The sequence below is a fragment of the Acomys minous genome (genome assembly GCF_964271855.1).
Source record: "Acomys minous genome assembly, chromosome: 14".
NCBI lineage: Eukaryota > Metazoa > Chordata > Mammalia > Rodentia > Muridae > Acomys > Acomys minous.
The window spans coordinates 112764759-112791110 of record NC_140496.1 but is presented as its reverse complement, the minus strand read 5'-3'; the positions used below and the strand labels follow the sequence as shown (position 1 = coordinate 112791110).

The window sequence follows — 26352 nt, the reverse complement described above, 5'->3', positions numbered from 1 at the left end:
CCCTTGTATCCTCCCATTCTTCCCTCCCTCCCATTTTCCCCTTATTCCCCTCCCCTATGACATTTCCTGAGGGGGATTACCTCCCCCTGTATATGTTCATAGGGTATCAAGTCTCTTCTTGGTAACCTGCTGTCCTTCCTCTGAGTGCCACCAGGTCTCCCCCTCCAGGGAATATGGTCAAAGGTGATTGCCTTCACAATTAACCAAATGATTGTAGGAGAAAAGAGTAAGATATTCTGGGCACATTAAAAAAACCTTTAAAAATTTAAGAAGTGCCCAATATTAGACAACAAACAGAGAACTGTGCACTCTTAGACATACCTAGTTGGTTATATGGTGATCATCGCTGATTACCCATCTTTAAAAGTAAATCCATAGAACTGAAACTCCTAATTAAATCATAAAGATGTGAATAATTCAACTATAAAGGTTTTAAAAAATACTTTATAATAGCTTCTAAACTGAAAATATTGTGAACTCAAATCAAAGAACACTGAGTAATTCAGTTGTGGTGTTCTATGATACATCGCACTAATACCCAAATTACCATCTATTGGCATGGTACAGATAAGAAAAGCTGTAACCAAACTCCATCAAACTTCAGGGAAAAAAAAGTCAACTGGCTTTTTATCCTTTTACTGAAAATGTTTTCTGGCTCCTCTAAAATTTACCAAATTATGTAAAGAACTTGATTCTGCTTGGAGAAAGAGAGAAACATCTGCCAGCCGGAACAGACTAGAGTTTTTTTTTTTAACATTTTATTTTATTAAGTTATTCATATTACATCTCAATTGTTATCCCATCCCTTGTATCCTCCCATTCCTCCCTCCCTCCCATTTTCCCCTTATTCCTCTCCCCTGTGACTGTGACTGAGGGGGACCTCCTCCCCCTGTATATGCTCATAGGGTATCAAGTCTCTTCTTGGTAGCCTGCTATCCTTCCTCTGAGTGCGACCAAGTCTCCTCATTCAGGGGACGTGGTAAAATATGAGGCACCAGAGTTCATGTGAAAGTCATACCCCACTCTCCACTCAACTGTGGAGAATGTCTGTCCATTGGCTAGATCTGGGTAGGGGTTAGAGTTTATCAAAACAATACTTAACAGAGATATCCAACAATTGTCCACTGAAGTTAGATGGAGAAAGATGAAGAAAATAGACTACAGACAGCATTTACTTTTCTTAGAAAAGGGCTCAAAAAGTAACATTTGATAAATGTACAGGGATTTCTACAACAAATAATTCTACATTAAAAAAAAATACAACTTAGGGCTTTTTACTCTTCTTAAACCTGTTACCAAGTAGCCAATAAAATTCCAAATTTTGAAGTTCAATCACCACAAATCTAGTGTCTTACCAAACAAAACACACCATAAACAGTTCTTTCCTCAGTTCCCATGACTTTAAATGTGAAGATCCATGGTGGACTAGACTATCTTGGAGTGTTAGCAAGATCAAATGAGATGATTTTGACAAAAGCACTTTGAAGAAGGATAAAGGCTCTCTACAAATGTGAGGTGTAAGAAATATCAAATACATTGCCTAGCCTTAATATGTAATCCACAGAGCATGATAAATGTTATGGCAAACCTTTGGTTTCTGTACGACCTCCATGTGTTTTATGCTATCATTTCTTAAAATCAGGCATTTGCTTACAGCATATACCTATAGTACAGGGCAGGCCTTTACTCACTTTAAGTTATCTGGAATGACTATAAAAACATGATTCTATAATCTTAAACAGGTAATTGAATAATGAAGTTAATAACAAAGAAAATCTTAAAAGATAGATGTGTCTGGGAAAGACACCTAAAAAGGGTAGGATTTTCCATATTATCTCATTAAAATAAGGACAACTACAAATAATAGAAGACACAAATTTCTGAATTTGAGCATTCTTTACAAATAATATTAACAGTATATTACAGGTCTCCAATACCTTCACATCTGAAGAATAACTATTAAAAAACTTGTTTCAAAAAAAAGTAGGTAGGACTATGCCTCTAAATCACAGATTTATATAGTACTTTTTCTACAATGAACTCATTTTCAAGAGTGAAAAATTTTTAAGAAAACAAGGATACATAATAAAAAATATACTAGCACTTTTAAGTACACTTTGTCTTAAATCCTTCCCCCAACTCTATCCCCCCCCCCCAGGATATTTACAGTCTTTCATGACACATGCTCTGTACCTTCTTGGTTCAAGGAAAACACACCTACAGCATTTCAAATTAACTACTGACCCTTACTCTCACACTATAAACAAACCCTTTTCAGAATCTCAATTGCATTGTGTCCACATTGGTTAAAGCTGGAAGCCTGGTGACCTCATGTGGTGTTAGCTTCTCCCATGCACCAACAGCATCCGCCTTTCTACTCAATTACCCTCTTTGGTGCCAGAGGATTGCTACCCAATGAACATACACAATAGGCTTCTGCTTCATTACACTAACCAACAGCAGGATAGAAATAAGCAGAAGAGGAATAAACAAGCTAATTTATCATGAGGCCAGAGCAAGTGCTCACCAGTCTAGCCATGGGAAGCTTGAGTGGTTAACAGGCATCTCTGCAGGCTGAGATGACGTTTATGATCTTACATATTATAGGTCAGCTACGACAGAACTTCAATGATTAAACAATTTTTCAGATTAGCAGGTGTGAACACAAGCACACAAGAAACCCTACCTTAAAAACTTTAAAATTCCTATATAAAATCTACTCAGTTATTTGAGAAAGCTCAGCCCAGGATTCCAGATAATGGGGACTCAAATCCTGATAATTTGCCCCAAGTGCTCAACCTGGCTGTGGGGCTTCTGTTATTCATCATGAACGAGGTGGTCAGGAGGGACCCAGCCTCTTTGTGAGGAGGATCTGGTGCCCCCTTCATTAGGCAAGGGCACAGCGGTTGATTAAATTAACAACTTCGGAGGGCTTCAGTCCCAGTTCCCAGACATTAGCACCATCATCCAGAACAAATTAAAGTCTCACAGCAATTAAGCAGATTTTGAAAATGAATTTCCCATGGTTCAATGGCTCAATAGCAATCTTGAGTTAAGTCGTAGAACAGAGCTTGAAGGAAGGAGGAAGAATTGCTAAATTTCTAAAGTAAATGTGCAGCTGGCAGAAAGACAACAGAAAGCCTCTGTTAAGTGTCTCTACTTAGTGAGACTTTAAATTTCAGACACCAGAGGTAAGAAAAATAAAATCTAAACAAAATTGTTGCAGTAAAATAATGAGTTTCAGAAAGATTTTTTTCTAGTTTTAATTCTTTTAATGTTGTTATATTCCAATCAAAATTTAAATAAGAGACATAAATTTATTTCTTTTCACTAGATTTTAAATTCAACCCAACAGTCTAAGACCATCCACATCTCAGAAACCTTTACAACAGCTTCCCCAGGATACTAGGTGAAAGGACTAAGACTAACAGTAAAATAGTCATTATTTAATTTTAAGGATTCACTACTTAACAGACCTTATACCGGTCTTTTAACATCATATTTAATCTTTGCAATTTTATAAAATAAGCCTAGTGAGTCCTAATTTACTGTCTTTGAAGAATATTATCAGTCTCAAATTAAGTAATTCAAGGTTACACTGCCAGTACATGGTGGAGCTAGGATATGAACCCATACTTTCTGCTGGATCAACAGCAGGGTGCTTGCTTAGCATGCCCAGAAAATAGTTTCAATCCCCAGTATTTTAAGTAAATAAACTTAACATTTAAACTACTGTTTAAAGCTAATTTTTCAGAGTCAAAGAACAACCATACAGCTGCTAAATTCTTTAAAAAAGTAGAGAAACAAATTCTCATTTTTAAAAGTTTGTAGTCAAGTCAGGAGAGGTGGCACATGCCTGTAATCCCACTGCTTGAGAGGCAGAGGCAGGTGGATCTCTGAGTTGGAGGCCAGCCTGGTCTACAAAGCTAGTCCAGGACTGTAGTGGATATAAACATGTTTTTATTTTGATCTCAAGTGTGTGATCTGAAACAGAGTTGTGTGAGAGTATGTGGTGTCTGTCCGCTGGAAACAGACTTGTAAGATAATGTGTGATGTTTGTCCACTAGAAGAGGAACTGTCTCTTGGGGGCATAGTCTTTCCCAACTGATAAACATCCTAATATGGACTCTGTGAGGATATCCAAAACAAAGGGCTTGGTGGGTTTTGTTTTGATATTGTTTCACATTGTTTGACTGTACATCACTCCGCTTTGAGACGTTCTTAGAAAGAAACTCCAGAGAACACTTCAAGGTTCTGGGTTCCACTGCTGCTCCAGATCCAGCTGCTGCAGTTGCAGTCACCTTTGCTGCTTTGCTGCTTTGCTGTTTAATTAGTCTATTGGAATCCTGATGACAACAAAAAGTAGAATTGCTCGAAGGAACTGAGTCTAAAAAGGTCTATTTCTCCTGTTCCCATTCACCTCTTTTCTTGCCTATCTAGGGTAGGCGGGTTGGAAGGGAGATATAGGCATTAAACAACCCCAAATAAAGGAGGTTTGAAAAAGCTCAAAGCCTACACAAGACAGCCAAAACAAACAGCAACAAAAAAGTTTGTAGTGAAACCGTGGAGCTTCTAAAATAATTCCTTTCAGAACAGCCTTGGTGAAGCAGAAAAAAATCTTTACTTTGTAAACACAATAAATCACAAGTGATCCACTATTACTCAGCATCTCTATGTGATTATTCAAACTTTAGAAATATATTCACTAGAATATATTTAATTGTCAAGTATGAACAAAAAACCAAAGTCAATTTTCTGTCTTTATGGTAACTGAAAGATAAAAACACATAAACAAGAGGAAATGACTATAATAGTGACCAGGAAGCTTGGCTCAAACCCTTTGTCTCCTCTTGGCCTTGGTTTCCACAATGTAAGATAAGGTCTCTTTTCAACTCCATAAGTAGTTCAAATTTCTACATATCCAAGCATACATACCATGAAGGTATATGCATGATTACGTCAACGCCTTTTAGCAGGTACACTTGGAACAAATGCATAAGTTACAGTCTCACTTAAATTCCATGCTCTGCCTGCAAATTCTTTAGAGGCAAGGAAACAAGACTCACAACACATTAACATATTGCCTAGTCTACAAAGGAAGTCTGATAACAAATAGATAAATCAGATCACTACTACTGGTTGATAGAATAAAATTCCTAGAACTAGAAAAACTTTGAAAAAAATGATTAGTACATTTTCTTTTATTTTCTTAAATGTAATAAACAAGTGTCCTACTATAACTGAGGTCTAATTCCAGTCCTTTTTTTACTTACTTGAGACAGGGTCTCCCTAGGTTGCTGAAGCTGGCCTTGAAGTGGTTCTCCAAGTAACAGTGGGCCTTCTGCTTTAGCCTTCTGAGTGCTGAGATAAAGGCCTTTACAACCCAGTTTTTCAGAAGAAACAAAAACAAAAGCCATCATTCAAGAACCTTTAGCTACCACCCTGCTGTTTTATGAGTAACTGTTTCTCAAGAATCCTGCAATACAACCAAGTAATCACAAGTACCTTTCAAAAGGTTAACAGCTCTGTTAATGCGAAGAGTTAATGGCTTACCTAGACAGAGCTGGGATAAGTCCAACTTCATAAAACTTACTGTCTCATAGATATACTAAGCCTGGTTTTAATCAAATATCAGCCATACTCATATATCTCCTAAAATTCATTTTCTTGAATGAGTGGAGTAAAGGAAGAAAATGAAGGAATATTTGGTATCTGTGAAACAAAAACAACAAAAGAAAGAAAGAAAAGAAAGGAGAGAAGAAAGGAAAACAAATGCTAGTTAAAAGATGACGATGCTCTTTCAGCTTAAAAAAATCAACAAATTAATTCCTCTGTTTTCTTTATTTTCATTGGCTATTACATAGAAATATATTTTCTTAGAGCAAATCTCTGTTCTCTGAGAGCTTGTACTAAAGACTTGTGGGTTCTAAGCAGCCAGAGGTTAAAACAACCACAAAGATATCTCAGGTATCACAGTTTTCTGTTGCAGTTATCCCTGATCTTTGACAATATGAAGAATCTGCTCATTTCCAAGTAGAGACATGTTCTGTGATAGCAGTTTGTTCATACCCTCCTCAAGAATTTTATCTGTATCTTCTTAGGCCAGGAATGCAAAACTACAGCAGGATCCTGGTTTTCACACAGGACAGAACCAACTTAAAAGAACAGAGCGAAGAAAGGAATGTGGGGGTGTGTCCTTCCCATTAGAGGCATTCTACTCAGGGCAAGTTACAGCCTAAAGGACGGCATAAAACATGTTGAGAAGCAGATTAAAAAGAAACTGGACCTCAAGAATGCATACTTGCCTTCAAAGAAGGGTGGATTTAACAAAGTTGAACCCAACTTTTTGGCTGTGATCACCTAAAGGCGAACATGCAGGGGGAGAATGAAAGTCCATATCATGCCATCTAAATTATATATTGCTTCATGACTGCTTGGTTCAAGAAAAGAAAGACAAAAGAGGAAGAATTTACTATTCTTGAGATTTGTTTTATTAATGTAGAACTTGAAAAACACTGATTAATTCTTTTTTGTTCTAAAGAAAAATTTTAATACCTTACCGAAAGTAACATAGTAGACTTGATCTTTTCTTTTAATCCCCTCTACTCTCTTAGACATATGCGTCCTGGATTAAAGCCCCTGTGCTAGGCAAGGGAATTGATCAGAAGTTTAAGAAAGAAAATCCTATAATTTGCATGAGCCAGTTTAAAAAAAAATAGCACTCCTTTGCCTGAGAATATTAAGATCATATGATCATACAGCTGGAAGGAAAAAAGACAACAGAAAATTGCAATTGAATGCGCAGGACTTATACAGGCATGGAGATGGAAATGCTAGCTCAGGGTTGGAGAGTGGCAAGAAGAAATAGATATGAGAAATCCAGAATAGCTATATCTTTTTAAAAAAGATTTATTTACTTTATGTATATGAGTACACTGTCTTCATGCACACCAGAAGAGAGCACTAGATCATATTACAGATGGTTGTGAGCCACCATGTGGTTGCTGGGAATTGAATTCAGGACCTCTGAAAGAGTAGCCAAGGCTCTTAACCGCTGAGCCATCTCTTGGGGGGGGGCAGACCAGCTTTATCTTGAAGGGATGTTTGCTCAGGCTTTACATTTCCCTTTTCTGGGCCTTATTCTGCCATCATCTCTTTCACTATCTACACTGCCCTTTCTTTTACCAGTTAGGTTAAGTAACTGTTGTTTAGGCTGGATCGCACTCTTTGGTACTCATTTCCCAAGCTCTCTGTAATGGTTATCCTCCCTTTGCTGCATGATGCTAAGGCACCAAAGTGAGTTTCTCTAGCCTTAGCCCCCTCCAGCATGGCTTATAAGCATAGTCACAACACAGTGCCTGGTATGAGGGCTGCTGTATGTCAGGCAGTGGAATCATTTGTTTAGGAAATAGCTTAAGTCATTTTGGTACTCAGGTAGAAACGGAAATACTTAATTTGAGGAAAAAACGTAAGCTTTTGGAGACTGAGCTTTCATATCATATTTCATCTCTATGGAACTCCACCCTTGCCCCTTTGTGCTTCTTAGAAATGGAAGGGACAGTGGAAGAAAAGCATCATTCCACATTAAGAGCATGGCTTAAGATTCAATAAAAGATAATTTCAAAAAAGTTTCTCAAATGAGTCTGAGATTCAGCTGAAAACTGCAGAAAGAGGCAGTAATGTCATTGTGGATTGTAATAAGCATTAAATTCATCAATACATCTGAAATGTTTTCATGGTCACCCAAAAGTCAACACAGTAAAGCAAGCATCTGCTCTTGGCCAGACGTCAACATGATTCCTGCTTTTGTTCCTCTACAAAATCGTGTTAGGGATAGAATGTGGAGGCTGGATGCAGGATCTGAGAAGCCACAGAGAAAAAGCAAGAGTCTCAGTATTTTTTTTTTAATTCTGAAAAATGAGGCTTTTTCTTTTTCACAATGATCTTTTCAGCTTTATTTATGAAAGAAAAAATCACAGATTTCTTGATCTTCAAGTCCTGTTCTCCCACTGTCATCAGACGCTTAGGAACTGTCTGCATCTGGCCTACTTGTTCCATTAGGCCATGGTCACCAGAGGAGAGATCTCTCAGGGGAGATGTTCCCAAATGAAACTAATATGGTTATGTAAATCTGTTAAGTTTCTATCAAATTGAAGACCTTCAATATTTTTCATGTAGAAAAGAAATCTAATAGCATTTTCCCCAGGAATAAAATATACCTTTCATGGTGTCAGCAGGGTTACTCCTAAGAACTGCTGGTCTTGCATGCTGACATAAAAACTGTCATTTTGGAGGATAATGGTTTTTTGTTTTGTTTTGTTTTGCTTTTTGTTTTTTCAAGACAGAGTTTCTCTGTGTGGCCTTTGATGTCCTGGAACTCACTCTGCATATCAGGCTGTCCTCATATGCAGAGATCCTCCTGTCTCTGCTTCCAAGTACTAGAGTTAAAGGTCTGTGCGACTGACTCCCACCTGACTGGCTTTTTTTTAAAGTTTCAACTGTTCTCATCACTGCCATCCACACTTTCCCAAACCCTCTTAAATCTCCAGTGATTCCATTTCTGGTCTTCCTTTGGAAAAGTCCAAGCTTCTTATATAACTGCAAAAATAGATCAAACTACCATCTGGGGAATATAAAATCAAGCAATCTTTCTTTCTTGTTAATGAACCAGGCTGCTCAGACAATTGGATGATTCATACAATTATGGGGGATAAATAGAACTTGTAAGAAGGGAGTAAGAATGGTGTTTGAATTTCCCAACAGGGTACCTTCCCTTGGCCTTGCTAAGATACTGCTTTGGCACTACAGTTAAACTTCCTTTATCATATAGATTATTCTTCCTTTCCATGTTGTCCAATAACAAACAATGAGAAATCAGTTACAATTTTCTTCCCATTATACCTCTCTTCGTTAAAATCATTTCTATTTAGACCCTGAAGTCATGGTTTAGGTAGGATCATTTAACTCTGGTTTGTTATATCAGACTGACTGGATGGAGTCTACTTCCGTACTTGACTGAGACAGTTAATCTTGAGAAATTTGCTAGAGCTGTCTGCATCTTGATTTATTTACATAATAAGATGAGTACAAAAACACCAATGATAGCACAGTGAAAAGGTTCAGCAGGTAAAGGTCTGAGTTCAATCCCTGGGGCCCACATGGTGGAAGGGTAGAACCAACTCCCCAAGTTGTGCCCTGTGATCCACCCATTGAATATAAAATATATACTGGCATATACAACTGCATAAATGGATGTTTAAAAAATCATAATACCATTAAAAAGGCTCTTTTAGCTTACATAATAAAAAATCTGGCACACTGTACATTTAATACATCATGTTCAACATAATATTTTATTCATACATTTTTTTCAGGATGAAATGTTAGCTAATGCTTTGATGAACAGCACAGCTTCCAATTTCATATGTTCTTAAATTCTCAATAAATAATTAGTTCAAGTAATCATAGAAATTTTTCTGTGGGTCAAGAAGGGCTCTTGAATCCCATAATTTATTTAGGCTTTATGTTCCCTTATACCCCTGTCCTGAGCATTGCATGGATATTGATAAACACTTTGGACATTAGGCCAGTGGTTCAACTAAGTTTTGAGCTAAGGACATTCTATAAAACTACTTTATGAGGGAGATATGTATAAATCTTTCCTCAGCCAATACATACTTAACAATGAAGGTTGCCAGGAGTTGTAGCATATATCTTTAATTTTAGCACTTAGGAAGCAAGAGAGAGACAGAACTGTCTATGTGGCATGGTCTCCATAGGGAGCTACATGGCAGCCAGGTGTACATAGTGAGACCTTGTCTCAAAAACAAACAAAATTAACAAACAAACAAAACAAAAAATGAAAAGGTAAAACCCCAGTTATTATAAAATGTCAACTAGATAACGCAGAGTTTATAGGCAGAAGATTTGTAAACCTCACAAAACTACTCATAATTATCTCAAGGAAATATTTCTCATTTTTTTACTATAGATAGAAAATTTGCACTAGAAGGCTAGTACTAAAAAAATCAGATGAGAGAACAATTAGAGACTATTAGCACAAGCATTGTCTCATTGTAATAATCAAGAGGTTTAGCTTTCTAAAAGTCAAATATTATTTTAATAATAAAAACTGACTACTCTAAACTATGAGATTATACAGGGCTTACATAAATCACAGTACTATGATTCCTTTAGGACCTGACAAAGAGAAAAGTATAGTTTGATCAGATATGTAACTTTATAAAACAAGAATAACCAGATATAAAAAAATATGATCATTATCAACTAAGAATCAATTAGTGCTTTTCAAAATTCTCACAAGATATAACCTGCTTCAGTAAGTCACACCTATGATCCCAGAATCTGGGGCACAGAGAAAGGAGGATCAGGAGTTAGAAATCACCCTTAGCCAGTAATCATCCTGAGGCACAAGAGACTCTCTCAAAAAATGCAAACAAAACAAAAGAATCTTACTGATACTCATATACTTCAGGATTACAACTAGTGCAGTATTAATGTACATTAAAATGAAATACATGTAGAAAAATTAAAACAATGTATTGATAACTGTGTATCCTGTATTAATCATGATTTCATACAATTCTTCAAATTTCTGCAACTTTCAAATGAATTACTGCAGACAAATGCTCATATGAATGGGTAACAATCAAGATCATCAACAATTTCCACTCAATAACAGCATAATGGGGAGTTCTGCATCCTTAATAGGCCTATTTGCAAAAATGTGTTAAATGCATATACATCTTACACAAATTATTATATTTTCAGCATTTAAAAAGGGGGCCACTCATGTGACTTTTCACAAAAACAATGCTTTTTCTCAAAGAAATTACAACTGGTAATTTGTTTACTTTTACTTGTAATTTAAGTTTGAAATATTCTTATTTGTAGATCTGCTTAAAACAATTTAACAATAAACCATCATTCTGTCTGTTTGTGATTTCTGCTCCTTTATAATAGGTGAAACAGTGACCTCATTCTTCAGACATCATTTCCCCAGAAATAATTAATCTGAAGCTAAGCAAACTACACACAATGAGCCATATACTCAAGTTCATGATTTTTGGTGGGCTGTACTCTTATTCTCCCTTCTACCATTCTTACAGCTGCTTCTCCATAAACTAAATTCATCAAGCATGAAACAAAGCAAAAAAACAAAACAAAAAAACAAAAACCCAAATTTTAGTTTTCTTCAGGGTTAGTTTTCAGGAAGATAAGATCAAGCTATACCTTTCAAAATATTTTATTTTCCCTTTAGAGTTCTTAAACATTAAATGCATTTAAAAAGTCATTTATCAACTTTTCTAAATGTATAAAAAAGTTGCCTATTTTTATAGTTAGTGTTTCAAAGTTTTGACAAAAACATAAATCACTGAAATTATAAGCCTACCAAGTTCTACCAAGTAAGATATTCCTTACAGAGCCTGTTTGTAAAATTTTATGGAAAGCGGCAATATATAGACACCGGTACATGAGAAATACACAAAGCCAACCAGAAAATAAATAAACTAGTTAGGTAAGAACACCTTTAGGATACAGGGTAGTTTAAATAATCCAAAACTTAATCCTACTTATTTGCTTTTATGGCTACTTTAAAATTTTTCCCCTTTGATTTTACAACAGAATATTAGTCCAAATGTTATATAAAACTCTGAATACTAAAAATGTTATACAATCAGAGATGAAAGGGATCTTAAATTCATTTATCTACCAGTAAAGAGAGGAGGCTATTGGTTAAGCGACTTGCCTGGTCTCTTTGAGACTAATGATTTGCTATGGCTGTTTAGAAGATGAGGACTTTTGTTTTGCTATGTTATGTATTTCCAATGAGGACCTTTCCCATAAGATTCTTCTTCCCTGAGTTGCCATCTTTTCTCTCATGAGGAAAAACAAGTACCCAAAAGTAGCACAGTGGCTACAGTTGAAGAAACAGATATCTTACAAGGACTACTTTATGCTCAGTGTACCTGGTCCCATAAGCAGCAGTAGCATTGAGTAGTGAAATTCTCTTATTGGTGAGAGCAGAGAAGTTTTCTGATCTTTTCCCTTGACTCTTTAACCTACAAACTGTTCTTTCAAGAACTGATTCAACTAGTTTACTCTGAACAGTTTCATCTAGTTTTCAATTTTTATAAGCTGAGTGGAAAACATGGCATGCACCTCTTGTTAATATTCATTTCCTGCATTTGGATAGTATAGAGAGCCTAGGTTAGCTAAATTTATTTGATAGCAAAAACCACTACTCTCCAGTGGAAGAAGTAAAAACTAAAACACTAGTCAGTGTGGGCTACATCTAATCTGTTAAGTCTCAGGAGCAGAACTGAGGACAGTCACTACAACTGAGAGAAACAGTTATGCAAAAAACTTCTTCCAAGGAATGTTATAGGGAGATGTATTTCTTTTCTAAGAAAAGTTAGAACTAAAGTAGTTTGTTAATTTAGGAAAATCTGTTTAGGCAAGGCCTGCAGCTTCACTAACCAAGTTCTACCATAGGTGTGTGTCTGGGGTGGGGAACACAGCATTAACACTACTTACTTTCAGACAACCCCGATTTGAACAGACAACTGCTCTAACTCTGGTCTAACTCTAATTCTAATGCCCCACAGACACTTACAAGGGCCCTTGGATTTCCTCTGTGCAATGATGAGGTTCCAGAAAACATGTTAGTCCCAGAAGTGCTCTAGAAAACCTACTACAGGAACCAAGAGCTCTTTGAGCCCACATCAGCTTCGCGGCTAGGGGGTGGGTGGGGTGGGGTAGGGGTGGGCCTGCAGCGACAGGAAACTGTAATGGTTTGTGTGCAAAAACCTCAGAGGGGAAGGTCAGACAAGGATAATAGGCCAATTTAATTCTGAAAGCATGAGGCGCAAGAAATTTTATTATGGTCTGCCACTGAAATCACACAAGATCCAATAGCATCTAACTGCAACTGCTCATCAAGGGAAACAAGAGGTGTAATTGTAACCGCGGTATAATCACTGTGAGCGCGCTGAGACTGCTGCTGCCTACAGCTCCCAGCAGAGAAGTATTAAGAGCCTGGAAAATTCAATACAGAGAAAAAGAGATTGTACGTGGCATAGCGAAACAAAAGCCAAAGCGCTCTCACATTCTCTCTCTCTCTCTCTCTCTCTCTCTCTCTCTGTGTGTGTGTGTGTGTGTACACTGATGAAGCTGTTTCGCCCATAAGGAGGACAGAGGCTTAGAAAACTCTGGTTTTACAGATACATGTACTCGATCTTCTCAGAACTCCCTTCTTGAAGCTTCTCCCACTCTCCTTTGTTTAAAACACTTAGCCTCTATGTTACAAAGATTTGGCTGTACCAGACTCTCTGGAATGCTAACCCAACACACCCGAGTCTAGAGGGAAAACACCGTGTCCTTTTACTCTCGGCCCCTCTGGAGAGCTCCTGTGCTGCCCAGGGGCTCCCTCAAGAAGCACAGATCCCCATCTGAGCTCTTCCACACAGCCAAGAGCAACAGACAGCCCCAAGGAAGCTAAGGAGCCCTGCCGCGCCCGCTCCGAAGTTGGCACTGAAGTTTGTCCAAGATTGTCCGTAATCTTGAGGAGAAAAGGACCTGAGGTGGAATGAACAGTAGGAGGAAGTTGAATGGATGCTGAGACAGAAGGCTGGCTACGTCGGAAGCCTTTTTGGTCTTTGCGCACTGGGAAAGTCTCCCTGGCGCCGTCTCTGGGGCTTAGGAGCTGTCACCTGAGGGCAGCCCAGGAGGGAGCAGGAAACGTCCTCCTGGCGCCAGAGGAGGACCCCAGGTTTCCGACTCACTGGATCTTGGGGCTCAAAGCAGAGGGGGAGGGGAGATGGCAGAAGGGACAAGAGGCAAAAGCAACACCTTTCAGACAGGCTTTCTGCTAGCCCTCTCTAAGTTGGTGCTGGGAGGGCCAGGACTCTCCTAAACCACCCTACTCCATCCCACTTCGAATCCTCAGCTCAGACCAGTCCACTGACAGAGATGGGTAGGGTGCGGCGTGGAAGCCAAGGGCTTAAAGGTTGAGACCTTAAAACCGGCCCTAGTCCCTCACCGAGAAAACCGAATGCATCTACACAAGCCACAGCCAGTAACAGCTCGAGTCTGGCACAAGGCTTAGCTCCCGACTTTCCAGTTATTCCAAATAAAGTCGATTACGTTGCCCTCCCAGAGCTGATTGGAAGGAAACCGAGAGGGAAAGGGGGGAGGGCGAGGGAAAGAGCAGAGGGAGCAATCAACTTTGCGACCCAGCACTTCCTCGCGATCCGTCGCCATGCTTAAGATCCACCCCCACCCCCTCCTGCCTTTCAAGTGGATACTGAAACTAGGCCAAAACTTTTCCCCTCCTTTTCTCTTTGCCACTAGACTGGATTGTGCCCCATGGAGCCCCATGGAGCTCTGCTTTCTTAAGCACAATAGCCGGACTAATTAGATCATAGAGGCAAGGCAGCGATACTGTAACAAGTAGCCCAAGAGGCAAAAGAGGGAAGGGCCAAAGAAAGGGAAAAGAGAAAGTTTGCAGCTCTCACACTTACCGATCAAGCCTCCCACCAGAAAGGCAACGATTTGGAAAACCAGCAGAATCCCTCCAACAATGCAGAGCTTCTTGGTGCTCATGTTTTCTATAATTGCCCCAGCCATTTCTGAGACCCCCTTTCTTTTCTCCTTTAAGTAAATGTTTTAGTGTATGCTTTCGCTTCCCCTCTCCTTTCTTGCTCTCTTTTCCTGGTGCTGCAAAACTTCAAGGGTGAGATAGCACAGAGGAGGTGGGACCCAGATCGCAGGCGCCCGCGCAGACCCCCGGACGAAGCCGCTTGGGTTCCCCAGATGCCCAGAGCTGAGACTGCGGCCGCTCGGCAGCCAGTGGACGCTTAAAGGAGCAGGGAAGCGGATCACATGACACGCCTCCCTCTCTTTCTTCCTCCCTCCCTCTCGCGCTTCCTCCCTCCCTCCCTCTCTTCCTCAACCCTGGCCCGCCAGTTCAGGCATCTGAGCTCCCGCCAGCTCTGGCTACCCGCCCTTAGGTTTGGCCTGTAGCTTGTCCCGGCAACAGCTGGTATCTTGAAGGGGGGGCTGGCTGGTGTTGTTAAATGGGCTTGGCATACACAGCCTCTAACATGTTTTCTTTTCTGGTTACCAAAGTATGGAATTTAAGTTACGAGGGCGGTTTTGCAAACCCTTATCTTACACGTATAGCCCACCCACCAAAGAGGTGAATTATAAAAAGGAATCTAATGAAGGTTAAGTCAAACTACAAAGAGAAAAAAATAAGGTCTGGGTTCAGATTCCTTCTACCTGACCCTAGCTTGGGTTATACCCTGCTACATCGCCCTTCAAAGAGCCTGGCTGTCCCTCCAAATCAAATATCTGTTCCTTTTTCCACCCTGGACTTTTAGTCTTGGTCTTGACTATTATCCAAACGCTTAAAAGTTAATTCAAAACCCAATTTGTTTTAAAACTCTTTGTTTTGCTTTATCTTGTTTCATTTATTATTTTGTGTGTGTGTGTTGGCTTTTTTGTTTTATTTTTTCCACCACCTTTATGTTCTCTAGAAGAGTTGATTCCTCCAAGCCTACTCTCACACTTTAACCTTCTATTATATGGTCTTGTGTATGCACATTTGCTTCCATAACTAAGCTGAGAGATTGGGACCAAGTTTAATTCTCTTTGTATACCCCACCACCACCACCACCACCACCCAAAGTGCCTGAAAAAATTCTCACACTAGCAGATACTGCATGAAGTTTTGTGCAATGAATAAATGAATGAATGTTTAAGCAAGCCAACAGTTTGCATTTCAAAAGCCTGAAGGATTTTAGTTGGGTAAAATAGTAAACATGTTACTAGTACCTACTGGTCAGACTCTCAGGTGGGTGGTCACAGCTACTGGGAGGCTGAGTTAGGAGGATTAGAAGTTTAAGGCCAACCTGGATAACTTTTCCAGACCCTGTCTCAAAATAAAAACTAAAAAGTGATCTGGCGATGCAGCTCTGTGGGAGAGCTCTTGCTTCACATGTGGTCTGAGGCCTTAGAGTGAAACTCCATGAGAGGCAGAGAAGGAAGAAAGAGAATCTTAGCTCTTTGAGAGATGTACTTATATTTATACAGTCCGTCCAAGGAAAAGTGGTGAACAGCGATCTTAAAATATTTCTGGATCAGTCTGTCCTAAACTCCAGGACCTGCCTTTTTTCCCATTTTCATAAACTGTCTAGGCAACACAATTCACATCACACTTTAGCTTTATAAAGGCACCTCCTTGAATTCTCCACATAGGTTTTTCAAAGCCATCAGCATACCCAGTTTCTTGCTTCTTGTTCTCTTCCCGTGGAGGAACTATTTACTGCCCTCCTCTGATCTATTCCTGCACCTGCATTGCCTTGTACACAACACCTTATAAGATTCATTACATAGCTGGCTATCCTTCCTCTGAGTGCCACCAGGCCTCCCCATTCAGGGGATGTGGTTAAATATGAGGCACCAGAGTACGTGTGAAAGTCAGACTCCACTCTCCACTCAACTGTGGAGAATGTTCTGACCATTGGCTAGATCTGGGTAGGGGTTTGAAGTTTATGGCCTGTATTGTCCTTGGCTGGTGCCAAGACTTGATACCCTATGAGCATATACAGAGGGAGGAGGTCCCCCTCAGTCACAATCATAGGGGATGGGAGTAAGGGGACAATGAGAGGGAGGGAGGAATGGGAGGATACAAGGGAGGGGATAACCATTGAGATTTAATATGAATAAATTAATAAAATTAAAAAAAAAGATTCATTACACAAACTGGGTCATTCTTAGTCCTCAACTAGACCAGATACTCCTTAAGACAGGTACCAGGCTGCATCTATGTAAAATTTTATTTTACCTTCTGGCCTCCAGCAGACCTTAATAGCTTCGGGGCTGTAGCTGCTTTGTAAATATATATTTTTTCTTTCAGTCCTTTGTCTAACAGTTACTACCTTAATGTGTCTCTCTCTTTCCTTCCTGAGCACTAGAGGATAACAAAACTGCAAGAATACTCTGAAGGAACTTCAGGCTACTTATCATTCACTATATAATGATTTCCTATGTTGTAGTTGACTGTGTGTGTATGTGTATGTGTGTGCCTGTGTGTGTATGTGTGTGTGTGTGTGTGTGTGTGTGTGTGTGTGTGTGTGTAAGAGAGAAAAAGGAAATAAGAAAAAATGAGGGAAGGGAGGAAGAAATAGAGATCCTCATTCCATAGGATTCCTGCTAGATACGGGATATTAGGATTGCTAAAACTGAAGCTCCCATTTCTATTGGCTCAGGGGCTTTTAAAAATCACCTTTCTATATGGCTGTCCTGATTTCATCAAGCCTAAAAACAAATTTATATGGAGTCTTAGTTACTTTTCCATTTCTGTGATAACATGTCATGACCAAGGCAATTTATAGAACAAAGAGTTTATATGGAATTACAGTGCAAATGAGTTAGAGCTTATGATTGTAAAATAAAGGCATGACAATGGGAACATCTGATTCCCAAGTAGGAGGCAGAGGAAAAGCTAACTAGGAATCCCTGAGCCTTTGGAAACCTCAAATCCCTTGTGACAAACTTTCTCCAACAGGACCACACTTCCTACTTCTTACCAAAAAATTTTTTTTCTACCAATTGGGGCCCAAATATTCAGACATACAAGCCTATAGGGGCATTCTCATTCAAGTCACCACAGGTGCTTTACCTGTGTAATTGGTCTTGAATATGAGGGTCCTTTGCATGTAATGGAAAGCTTTGTGTAAGCTTGCTGTTCTTTTCTCATAAAGTAAGGTTTGGGATAGGAAAATCTCCATGATAGGCTTTTAAACTTTCGGTTTCTGCTGTCTTTGTAAATATTAATACTGACTATCAGATCTTCATTTCCCAATGTCATAACATGAATATGTAGAAAAAGCTTGAATGTTTTTCTGGATAGGTCTGGAGTGGAATCTAGATCCCTGCCTCTATTGTGTGAAACCACAGTACAGTATAGTTACTAGCCAGCTCCAAGGCTCAGTGTTCTCACCTATAAAAACAAGATCTGACTTCAGGAATCCAGTGCCCTCTTTCAGCCTCCATGAGCACCCCAGTTTGATTCTCAGCACTCACATGGTATTCAACAATTGTCTGAAAAGCCAGTTCCAGGTGATTCATGAGTACTGAATATACATGGTACACCAACATACATGCAAAACACTTTAAATAATTTTTTGAAAAAATACTGGATACTAGAATAATTAAATACAAAATTAAACTTTAATAACAGACATTGATTGTTCTACTTATAGCCTTGTTGTTTATTATTTTATTTAAATTTTTGACATATGGAAAATCAAAGAGATGTGAAATACATTAGCTAATAAATGAGTACCTAGCTGAGGATAGATAAAATCCCTCTTTTCACCCCATTTCCCACACAGAGTTTATTAGCTAACTTTTTATACAGTTCCTACGTACTAGGCATATTTTGCACATACAGCTATATTTGTGGTATGTTGTGACCTTAGTTACCTGGCTACTTCCTTAAACAGAAGACAGTGACTGACATAACACAGCTCCTGGCACAGAGGAAAGTTCAGGTCCTTTGATGAGCCAGGAGCAGTGTGATGTTATTGTTTTTGCATAAGATGATCTGTGGAAATCTAAAATAATTAAATAAACCTTTTAAAATACCTAATTGACTTCACAGAAGAACCTAAAAAGAACATTAACCCACTCTGAAACATCCTTTCTTTTAGGTAGCTTTTATACATAAAAAACACTCATAGCACCTGGTTGGTGATATTTTCTGTTTGTGTGTGTGAATGAGGCTCACTATGAGTTCACACTCTGTTACTCAGTGCCACTTCTCCCTCTACCTAATTGTCTTATTTTATATGAAAATAAAGAGTCTTTCCTAGCACATTCTTTCACACACTAAACTTTGAAAGGAACTCTTGGAATCCAAATTATTCAACGTGATCCTCATATGAAATTTTTAACATACACCCTCAACCTCTTTCCTTTTAAACATCATTCCCATCATAGATTCCATTTTGCCTTTCCATTCACATCCCATATATATTCCAAACATTAGCCTTATTCAATCCTAGTCTTATGTCTTACTAGTTGTATAAACAAGGAATATGACTTGACTTTTAAATCTTACTTTTCTCAATTACTTAAAAATATCAATAATATAAAACATAAGTCATGATGAATATTAAAGAAAATAATGTAATTATGCCAAACACAGAGTAGGCATTCAACAAATGTTGCAATTATAAGGGAGGCAGTTTCTGTTCCCAGAGAGCAGAACAAAACAAAACAAACCATAAATCCCCTAATTATAGTCTCTCTTATTAAGTTACCTCTTTGAACTCAGGCAACCTGGAAGGGCAGGTAAAAAACTTTATAGGTTTCCAGAAGCCTTTTAGTGTGATGCAGCCAGCAGCTTGAAGTAGCCAGACCTTTGTTGTTTCCCAGACTTGAACAAGGCTGCAGCAGAGAGCTGGGATGTCTTCAAAGTTTAGGGGTTACCTATATTGGGTTGCTAGAGTAGAATTAGAGCAAGGACCTTAGTCTTTATGTATCATGTAGGTAAAGGATACAAACTAACTGCCCCCTAACTTCCTTATGATTATTTGATATCTCCAGAACCTCTGTATGACATCATCTCACAGATCCCTTCTCTGTTTCTCCATATGTATGGCAGCAGTACAAAGGGACCACATGTCCTACTGACCAACAGTACCATGCACATGGTGCAGAGTTACTGTATAGATTTTGTGAATGTGTGACTAGTAAACAGACAAGGTCCAGTCCTTAGCTCTCAGAAGCTCAGAAAGCTCTCCCTTCCTGACACACAGATGGCTAATGACAGGATGTATATCTTAGATGACCATAATTCATGCCCCAGCAAGGGAAAATTGGCTCTGAGACAGTCCAGAACTCCACTGTTACCAAAATCATTGCTGAGTAGCTTAGAATTACTGTAGGGCACATCAAAGACAATGTTTCTTAAATACAACTTGGAGTATGTACTGAAATACAAATTAGAAATACAAGAGTTATATGAGAGTAGAATACCTGGAAGTCATCTCCTATTCCTACTATGTATTGGTTAAAAGAAATTTGAATAGATGAGAGTAGGGGGCAGGTAATTCCTACACACCCTATGTAGTAGAAGCTAACAGTTTGCACTGGACATGCCAATAACAACTAAAGTCGCAAAGGAGGCCCTGCGATTATTGTTTTTCTGTAGAGCAGCAAGTCTGCCAAATGCATAAATATTGCTATTAATCCATGTAACTATGAAATAGGTTCTTTTATGAGCATTCTAAAATGGACAATTGGTCCAGACACTGCAAGTAAACTAGGGAGGGACCTGACATTCTCAAGTAGATACAAGACAACATTCATATTGTTACCAAATATATCGTTTGAGAAGAGAGAACTCAATAGGCAGATCATGTTAGAAAGGTCCTATGACCTAGTCTTAGTTCTGTTCTCCTTCGTGTCAGCTATATCTTGAAACCCACAAAAAGAGACCACTTAAAATACCATGCAAGGCTGTAAGCTTGAGACTCAAGCCCTGCCATTCCCAGATGTTCCTTCCCTCTCCCTTTGAGTTCCAGGAAAACTTTTCTTGATGTTTCTGAGATCAGCATTTAGGGATTTGTAGGCTTCTCCTCTGCTCATATGTGGAGTGAGAATTTTGGTTTCTTAAAAAACCCAGTTATATTGGGAATTTGTTTTTGTTTTAATCCCACGTGTAAGATATGGGGATGCTTTAGATTGTCCTCAGCAGCTAACTATAGTTTGTCTTGTGGTCTGTCAGGGATGTGATTTTTGCCAGCTGAGTATAGTTTACATTTAGAATCCTGAGGACTCTGAAGAGAGTTTATCAATGCCAGAGCCCCAAGGGAGGTGGCAGCAGCTGTTCTTCTTTCCCTCCCACTTAGTGTTGAGGGGTTGGAAGGGAATGCGGTGGAGAAGGGTGATAAGAAAAGGAACCCAATAAAGTAGCCAAAAGTCTGGTTACACATATGTCTCACTCTTGCCTCTTGTGATTTGACTATGATTCAGAGCAAGTGAAGTTTCCTCCAATGAAAAATTAAATATTGACAGTCCTTGCTTTGCTGGTAGTATTTTCTGCTAAGGGCTTTTCCAAGGTGAAGATTAATTTTCAAATGACTCATACAAATAACTGTTAAGCAAATTCTATAGTGTGTTGAATATACCTTTGAAAAATACACATTAGCAGAAGATATGCTGCATAAAATTAATTTTTACTCAGATAATCTATAAGTTAATTCCTAATTTTTTATTTTTTATTTTTATTTTTTGATATGATGTGACTTCTTTGCCTAACAGTTCTAGGTTCCTTACAAATATTTGTTTAGCTTATTTTCTTATTGTTTATGTGTGTTGCATGCATTTGTGTGTGGGTCCATCCATGCGTGCCACAGCATGTGTGTGGAAACCAGAGGACAATGTATGGAAAGTAGCTCTTTCTACCATATTGGCTCTAGGGATCAAACTAAGGTCATTGGCTTTAACAGCAAGCCTTTTTTTCCTGAGTCATCTCTCTAATTCTTATAAATACGCATTTGTTTGTTTGTTTCTTGTTTTGTTTTTCAAGACAGGGTTTCTCTGTGTTGCTGTCCTGGACTTTCTTTGTAGACCAGGCTGTCCACAAACTCACAGAGATCCACCTGCCTCGCTTCCCTGAGTGATAGGATTACAGGCGTGCACCACTGAGCCTGGCTATAAATATCTATCTTAAGTAATACTTTATGAGGAAAACTTCACTATTTCTGATATATAACTTTACTTTTCAATTACATATAATTGAAACCCAAATACTTTGATGATATTCTTTTCATTTTGCTCATATATATTGTATGTTCATAAGTTATCACATGTCTGACATAGACAATGTGTTTGCTATCATCAATACCACCTTCCATCATCTTTTTCAGTGATTCTGTTTCACATCTTCCCTGAGCTTTTCAAGCTTTCCCACAGTGAAATTGTTTTTTCCCCTTAACCCATATATTTTTCTATCCATTGTTTTCAATGGCTTCCTTCTCTTAGAATCCAATTTCTGAGAAGTTCCCTTTGCTGGCTTTGAAACCTCACTTCTACTGTCATCCCCAGCCATTTGCACAATATCGATCCCAGATCTAGTGTTCCAGCCGGCTGTCTGGCAGATACCACGGGAGAACTTTCTGGCGATGTTCCTGCGTGATACCTTTTAACATTCCTCCCTTCCCCAGCAACAGCAACTTTGCTCTCTTTTATTTTCTCTTACTGGTCTAGCATCTTTTTTCTTAATCTGGCTCCAGCTCCATTACTCACTAGTGTTTCTGAGCAGTTTCTTCTTCACCTCTTTTCTTCTCAAAATATGTGAGTATCAATATCTTTGAACTTGATCTCTTACCTAAACTTTAACCTATACAGCCAAATGTTTCCCTAACTTTTCTGCCAAGATAAACCACATGTGCCACCAAAGCAAGTCTTTCCAGCATTCCAATGACTCAAGCTACATAACTTAAAGTCATTCTTTGTCTCTGACCCATATAATCCTATCAGTTATCTCAACCAGATTCCGTTATTTTATTCATGGAAAGGTAGCTTTATTTCTCTGCAAAGCTGACCTTCATCACCTCTCTAACTTAGATTTGTGGAAGATCTTCTCTATCAGGTCTCTAGTCTCTGGTTTCATAAAATAGACAGTCCAGTGTATACATCATTATAAAACACTGATCTGCCTTTCTTACTTTCGGAACATAACTTGGCAATATCTTCCCATTGCTTATGAATAAAGCCTGCTTTATAAAGGCCACACCACCAAAATCTCACTGAGTAATGATATGTAATGGACTTTGTACCCAGATTCTCCAAAGTGCTTCTTTATACCCATTATGTATAATTCACAGGCCTTGCCTGTTTAACTTAGCTTTGAGAACAAAGCAATTAATCCTATGGAGATACCACCAAGCGACTATCTTGAAATGTTCTGCTGTTACAAAACTTACTTCAAAGACTGGTTATTTAGAAACCCAACACAAAACCCCCAAGCATATAGACTTCATTATCAATATTGTGAACTAATATTGAGCATGTCAGAAACCATAAATAAGTATAATAATAGCAAACACTTGTACATACTATGTGACAGCCCTTGCGTGAAGTGAGGTACAATGTCCAAATATACAACCCTTAAATCTAAAATAGTATGATACTGTGAATCTCAGATCATTGTAGTAAGGATTAAATGTTTCAAGTGTAACCACATATTATAGATATATACAATTGTTATTCTGTTCCATGCAGTGCTTTGTTTTGACCACAAGAAAAGTATAGGGGTGTCAAGAATTTAAGCTGAATTTTTAACTCAATCAGTAAAGTAACAAAGTCCGGCCACTTAAAAGTCAGTGTTTGAGAGTACTGACTACTCTTCCAAAGGACCCAGGTTCAATTCCCAGCACCCACATGGCAGCTCACAACTGTCTGTAATTCTAAGATTTGACACCCTCATAAGACATACATGCAGGCAAAACACCAATGCACATAAAATAAAAATAAATAAATTTTTAAAAGTTACTATCTTTTGATTTTTACTCTAATATCAGTAAAGCAGCAACCTTTATGGTCTTCTATGATTCAAACATTGGTATATTATATGTGTACATATATATATATATATGTGTGTACATATATATATATATATATATATATATATGTATAGAATACCTATTAATTTTTATAGCATCTTCTATGAGATAAGCAAGGTTTTTCTTTTTTATCTTCTTTGTACTCACTATCTAAAGAACAGCTGTAGTAGCAGCAAAAGATGTTATTATTATGTTACCACATAGAGCTATGCTAGCAGTTCAGGACAGGGATACGGAAAGAGCCCTTTATTTTGCAGTGGAAAACTTATAGTTGTTATTAAATATGAGTAGTTAACTTTTTCAAGTAGGGATGGGTAAAGCTAAGACTATATAGATGAATAAAGTTAAGATCAGAGAATAATAACAGTTACAAATTATGGTCTGGCTGAAGAGTTGGTATGTATGTCTGTGATCCTAGCCGACTGAGCTGAAGTCATATAGCCATGTGAGACAAGAACACATGGGTGGAGAAAAAATATTCTCATTAAGATTATACACCTCTGAAAGCTATCATTTTAAATCATGTTTATTACTGGACTGGTGATAATAACAGCTTCTTTTATTTGTATAGAACCATTTTTGTACAATTTTAAGATGCTATCTCAGTAATATTCACAACCTTGGAGGTCTTTCCAATTATAATTAGCACTATTGTCCAAAAGGGAAAGCAGTTACACAAGGAAGGGAAGACAAACATCAGAGTTGCTCAAAGGTTACTGGTTGATCTAGAAGTGAGAGTCTGGTTTGCAGCTTACTTCAGTTGAAAATAACAAAATCACACCATTTCCGACGATGCTCAACACCCTATTCTGCTTTTCTTTGGAAACACGAGGCAGAATGCTATAGTTGAGGAGGCTGGTGTAGACAAAAGACCATCATAAATAGTGCTGAGCATGCAGAAAACTGAGTAGAATGGATGTGCTGGAAAAAGTTGTGCTGTTAGCTGGGAAGAAACAAGAGTTTGCAGTGATTTTAAAGTTACTCTCTAACCAAAGTATATAAACCACAGCTAACACACTGCTGTGTTTTGCATATTAATACTGTATTAATTTGTGAGGCTTGTCATAACAAATACTATAGATTGTGCGTCTTAACAAAGTTTTATTTTCTCTCAATTCTGAGGCTGGAAGTCCAAGATCAAAGGATTAGTAAACAGTGGCACCTTTTCTCAGGCTCTGGTTACACCTGTCCTGTGACATCCTCATGTTGGATTAGTCCCTTGTACAAAAGGTCTTGTTAAACTAGTTATACCTTTAACTACCTTATTATGTTCAAGAAGGCTCAAGTCTAAGGTATTAAAGGTTGGTAATTTTATATATGAACCCAGGATCATAATTTAGCCATTAACAAAGGCAAAGATGAGATGTAGCCATCTCCCAAGGCTCTTCCATGTTGCTGCTCTTAAACTAATCTATAGTCTTAAATATATATTTAAAAATTCACTTTTCACACTTATACCATAATAAATTTTATCATTTTATTTATTATGCATTAACTCTATGTGTGTGCTTGTTTGGGGAGGGGGCACCCAACTGCCATAGTGCATGTAGGTCCGAGGATAGCCTTCAGGTATGAATCTTCATTTTCCCCCTTTAGACAGGGTTGCTTCATCACTATTTAATCTAAGTTGGCTGGTCTTCGAGCTTCTTCCCCATCTTTATGTAGAGGCATGATAGGATTACAGACACTTGCACTGCTATGTGTATCTGAGTTTTCTGTGAATTCTGGAGGTCTAAACTTCAGGTCATTGGGTTTACATAACAAGTGAGCCATCTCTTCAGTCTCGTTTTCACTTGAATTTTATAGCATATTTGTATCTTTGGCTTTTTGAGACAAGATTTTTCTGTGTAGCCCTGGCTGTCTTGGAACTTGCTTTGTAGACCAGGCTGGCCTTGAACTCAGAGATCTGCCTGCTTATGTCTCCTGAATGCTGGGATTAAAGACATGAGCCATCATATGCTGACTATATTTGTATCCTTTATTAACTAGAGTTCTTCTCCAATGTTATGTCATGTGATCCACCATGCTATTGCATATAACATTAGTTCACCTCATTTAATGTGTAAATGTACTACAATTCATATCACATTTGAGTTCCTTTATTTTGGGCTATTATTAATAAAACTATTATAAGCATTTTTCTATTCATCTTTTGGTAGACACATAACAATTCCATTCAACATATGAATAAAAATGTAGGTGCATTTGATATTTCCATATTCTGTCCAACAATTTGGACACTGTTAGTCTCCAACTTGAGTCATTCTGGTAGGGACATAGGAGCACATCCTTAGGGATTTTAATTTGTTTAACTCTGATGACTTTTGGTCAATTAGGTATGATTTAAAGAAATATTTAATTGTTTTTAAATATTTAAACTGGGGCAGGGAGGTGGTGGCGCACACCTTTAATTCCAACACTTGGGAGGCAGAAGCAGGCAGATCTCTGTGAGTCTGAGGCCAGCCTAGTTTACAGAGTGAGTTCCAGGACAGCTAGAGCTGTTTCACAGAGAAACCCTATCTTGAAACCCCCCAAAAAGGGGGGGCCTGGAGAGATGGCTCAGAGGTTAAGAGCACTGACTCCTCTTCCAGAGGTCCTGAGTTTAAATCCCCGCAATCACATGGTGGCTCACAGCCTTCTATAATGTGATCTGATGCCCTCTTCTGGCCTGCAGGAGAACATTCAAGCA

At 38.4% G+C, this 26352-nt stretch overlaps 1 protein-coding gene across 1 annotated transcript in view; it reads right to left on the bottom strand.

Moving 5' to 3' along the window:
- WLS (Wnt ligand secretion mediator) overlaps positions 1-14898 on the bottom strand; it is a 97736-nt gene extending 82838 nt beyond the window's left edge. Inside the window, exon 1 of the mRNA XM_084756593.1 lies at positions 14544-14898. Within this exon, the coding sequence (XP_084612719.1) occupies positions 14544-14649 (106 nt within the window). The 5' untranslated portion in view covers positions 14650-14898. The remainder of the gene's footprint in view (positions 1-14543) is intronic.
- Positions 14899-26352: the final 11454 nt, after the last annotated feature.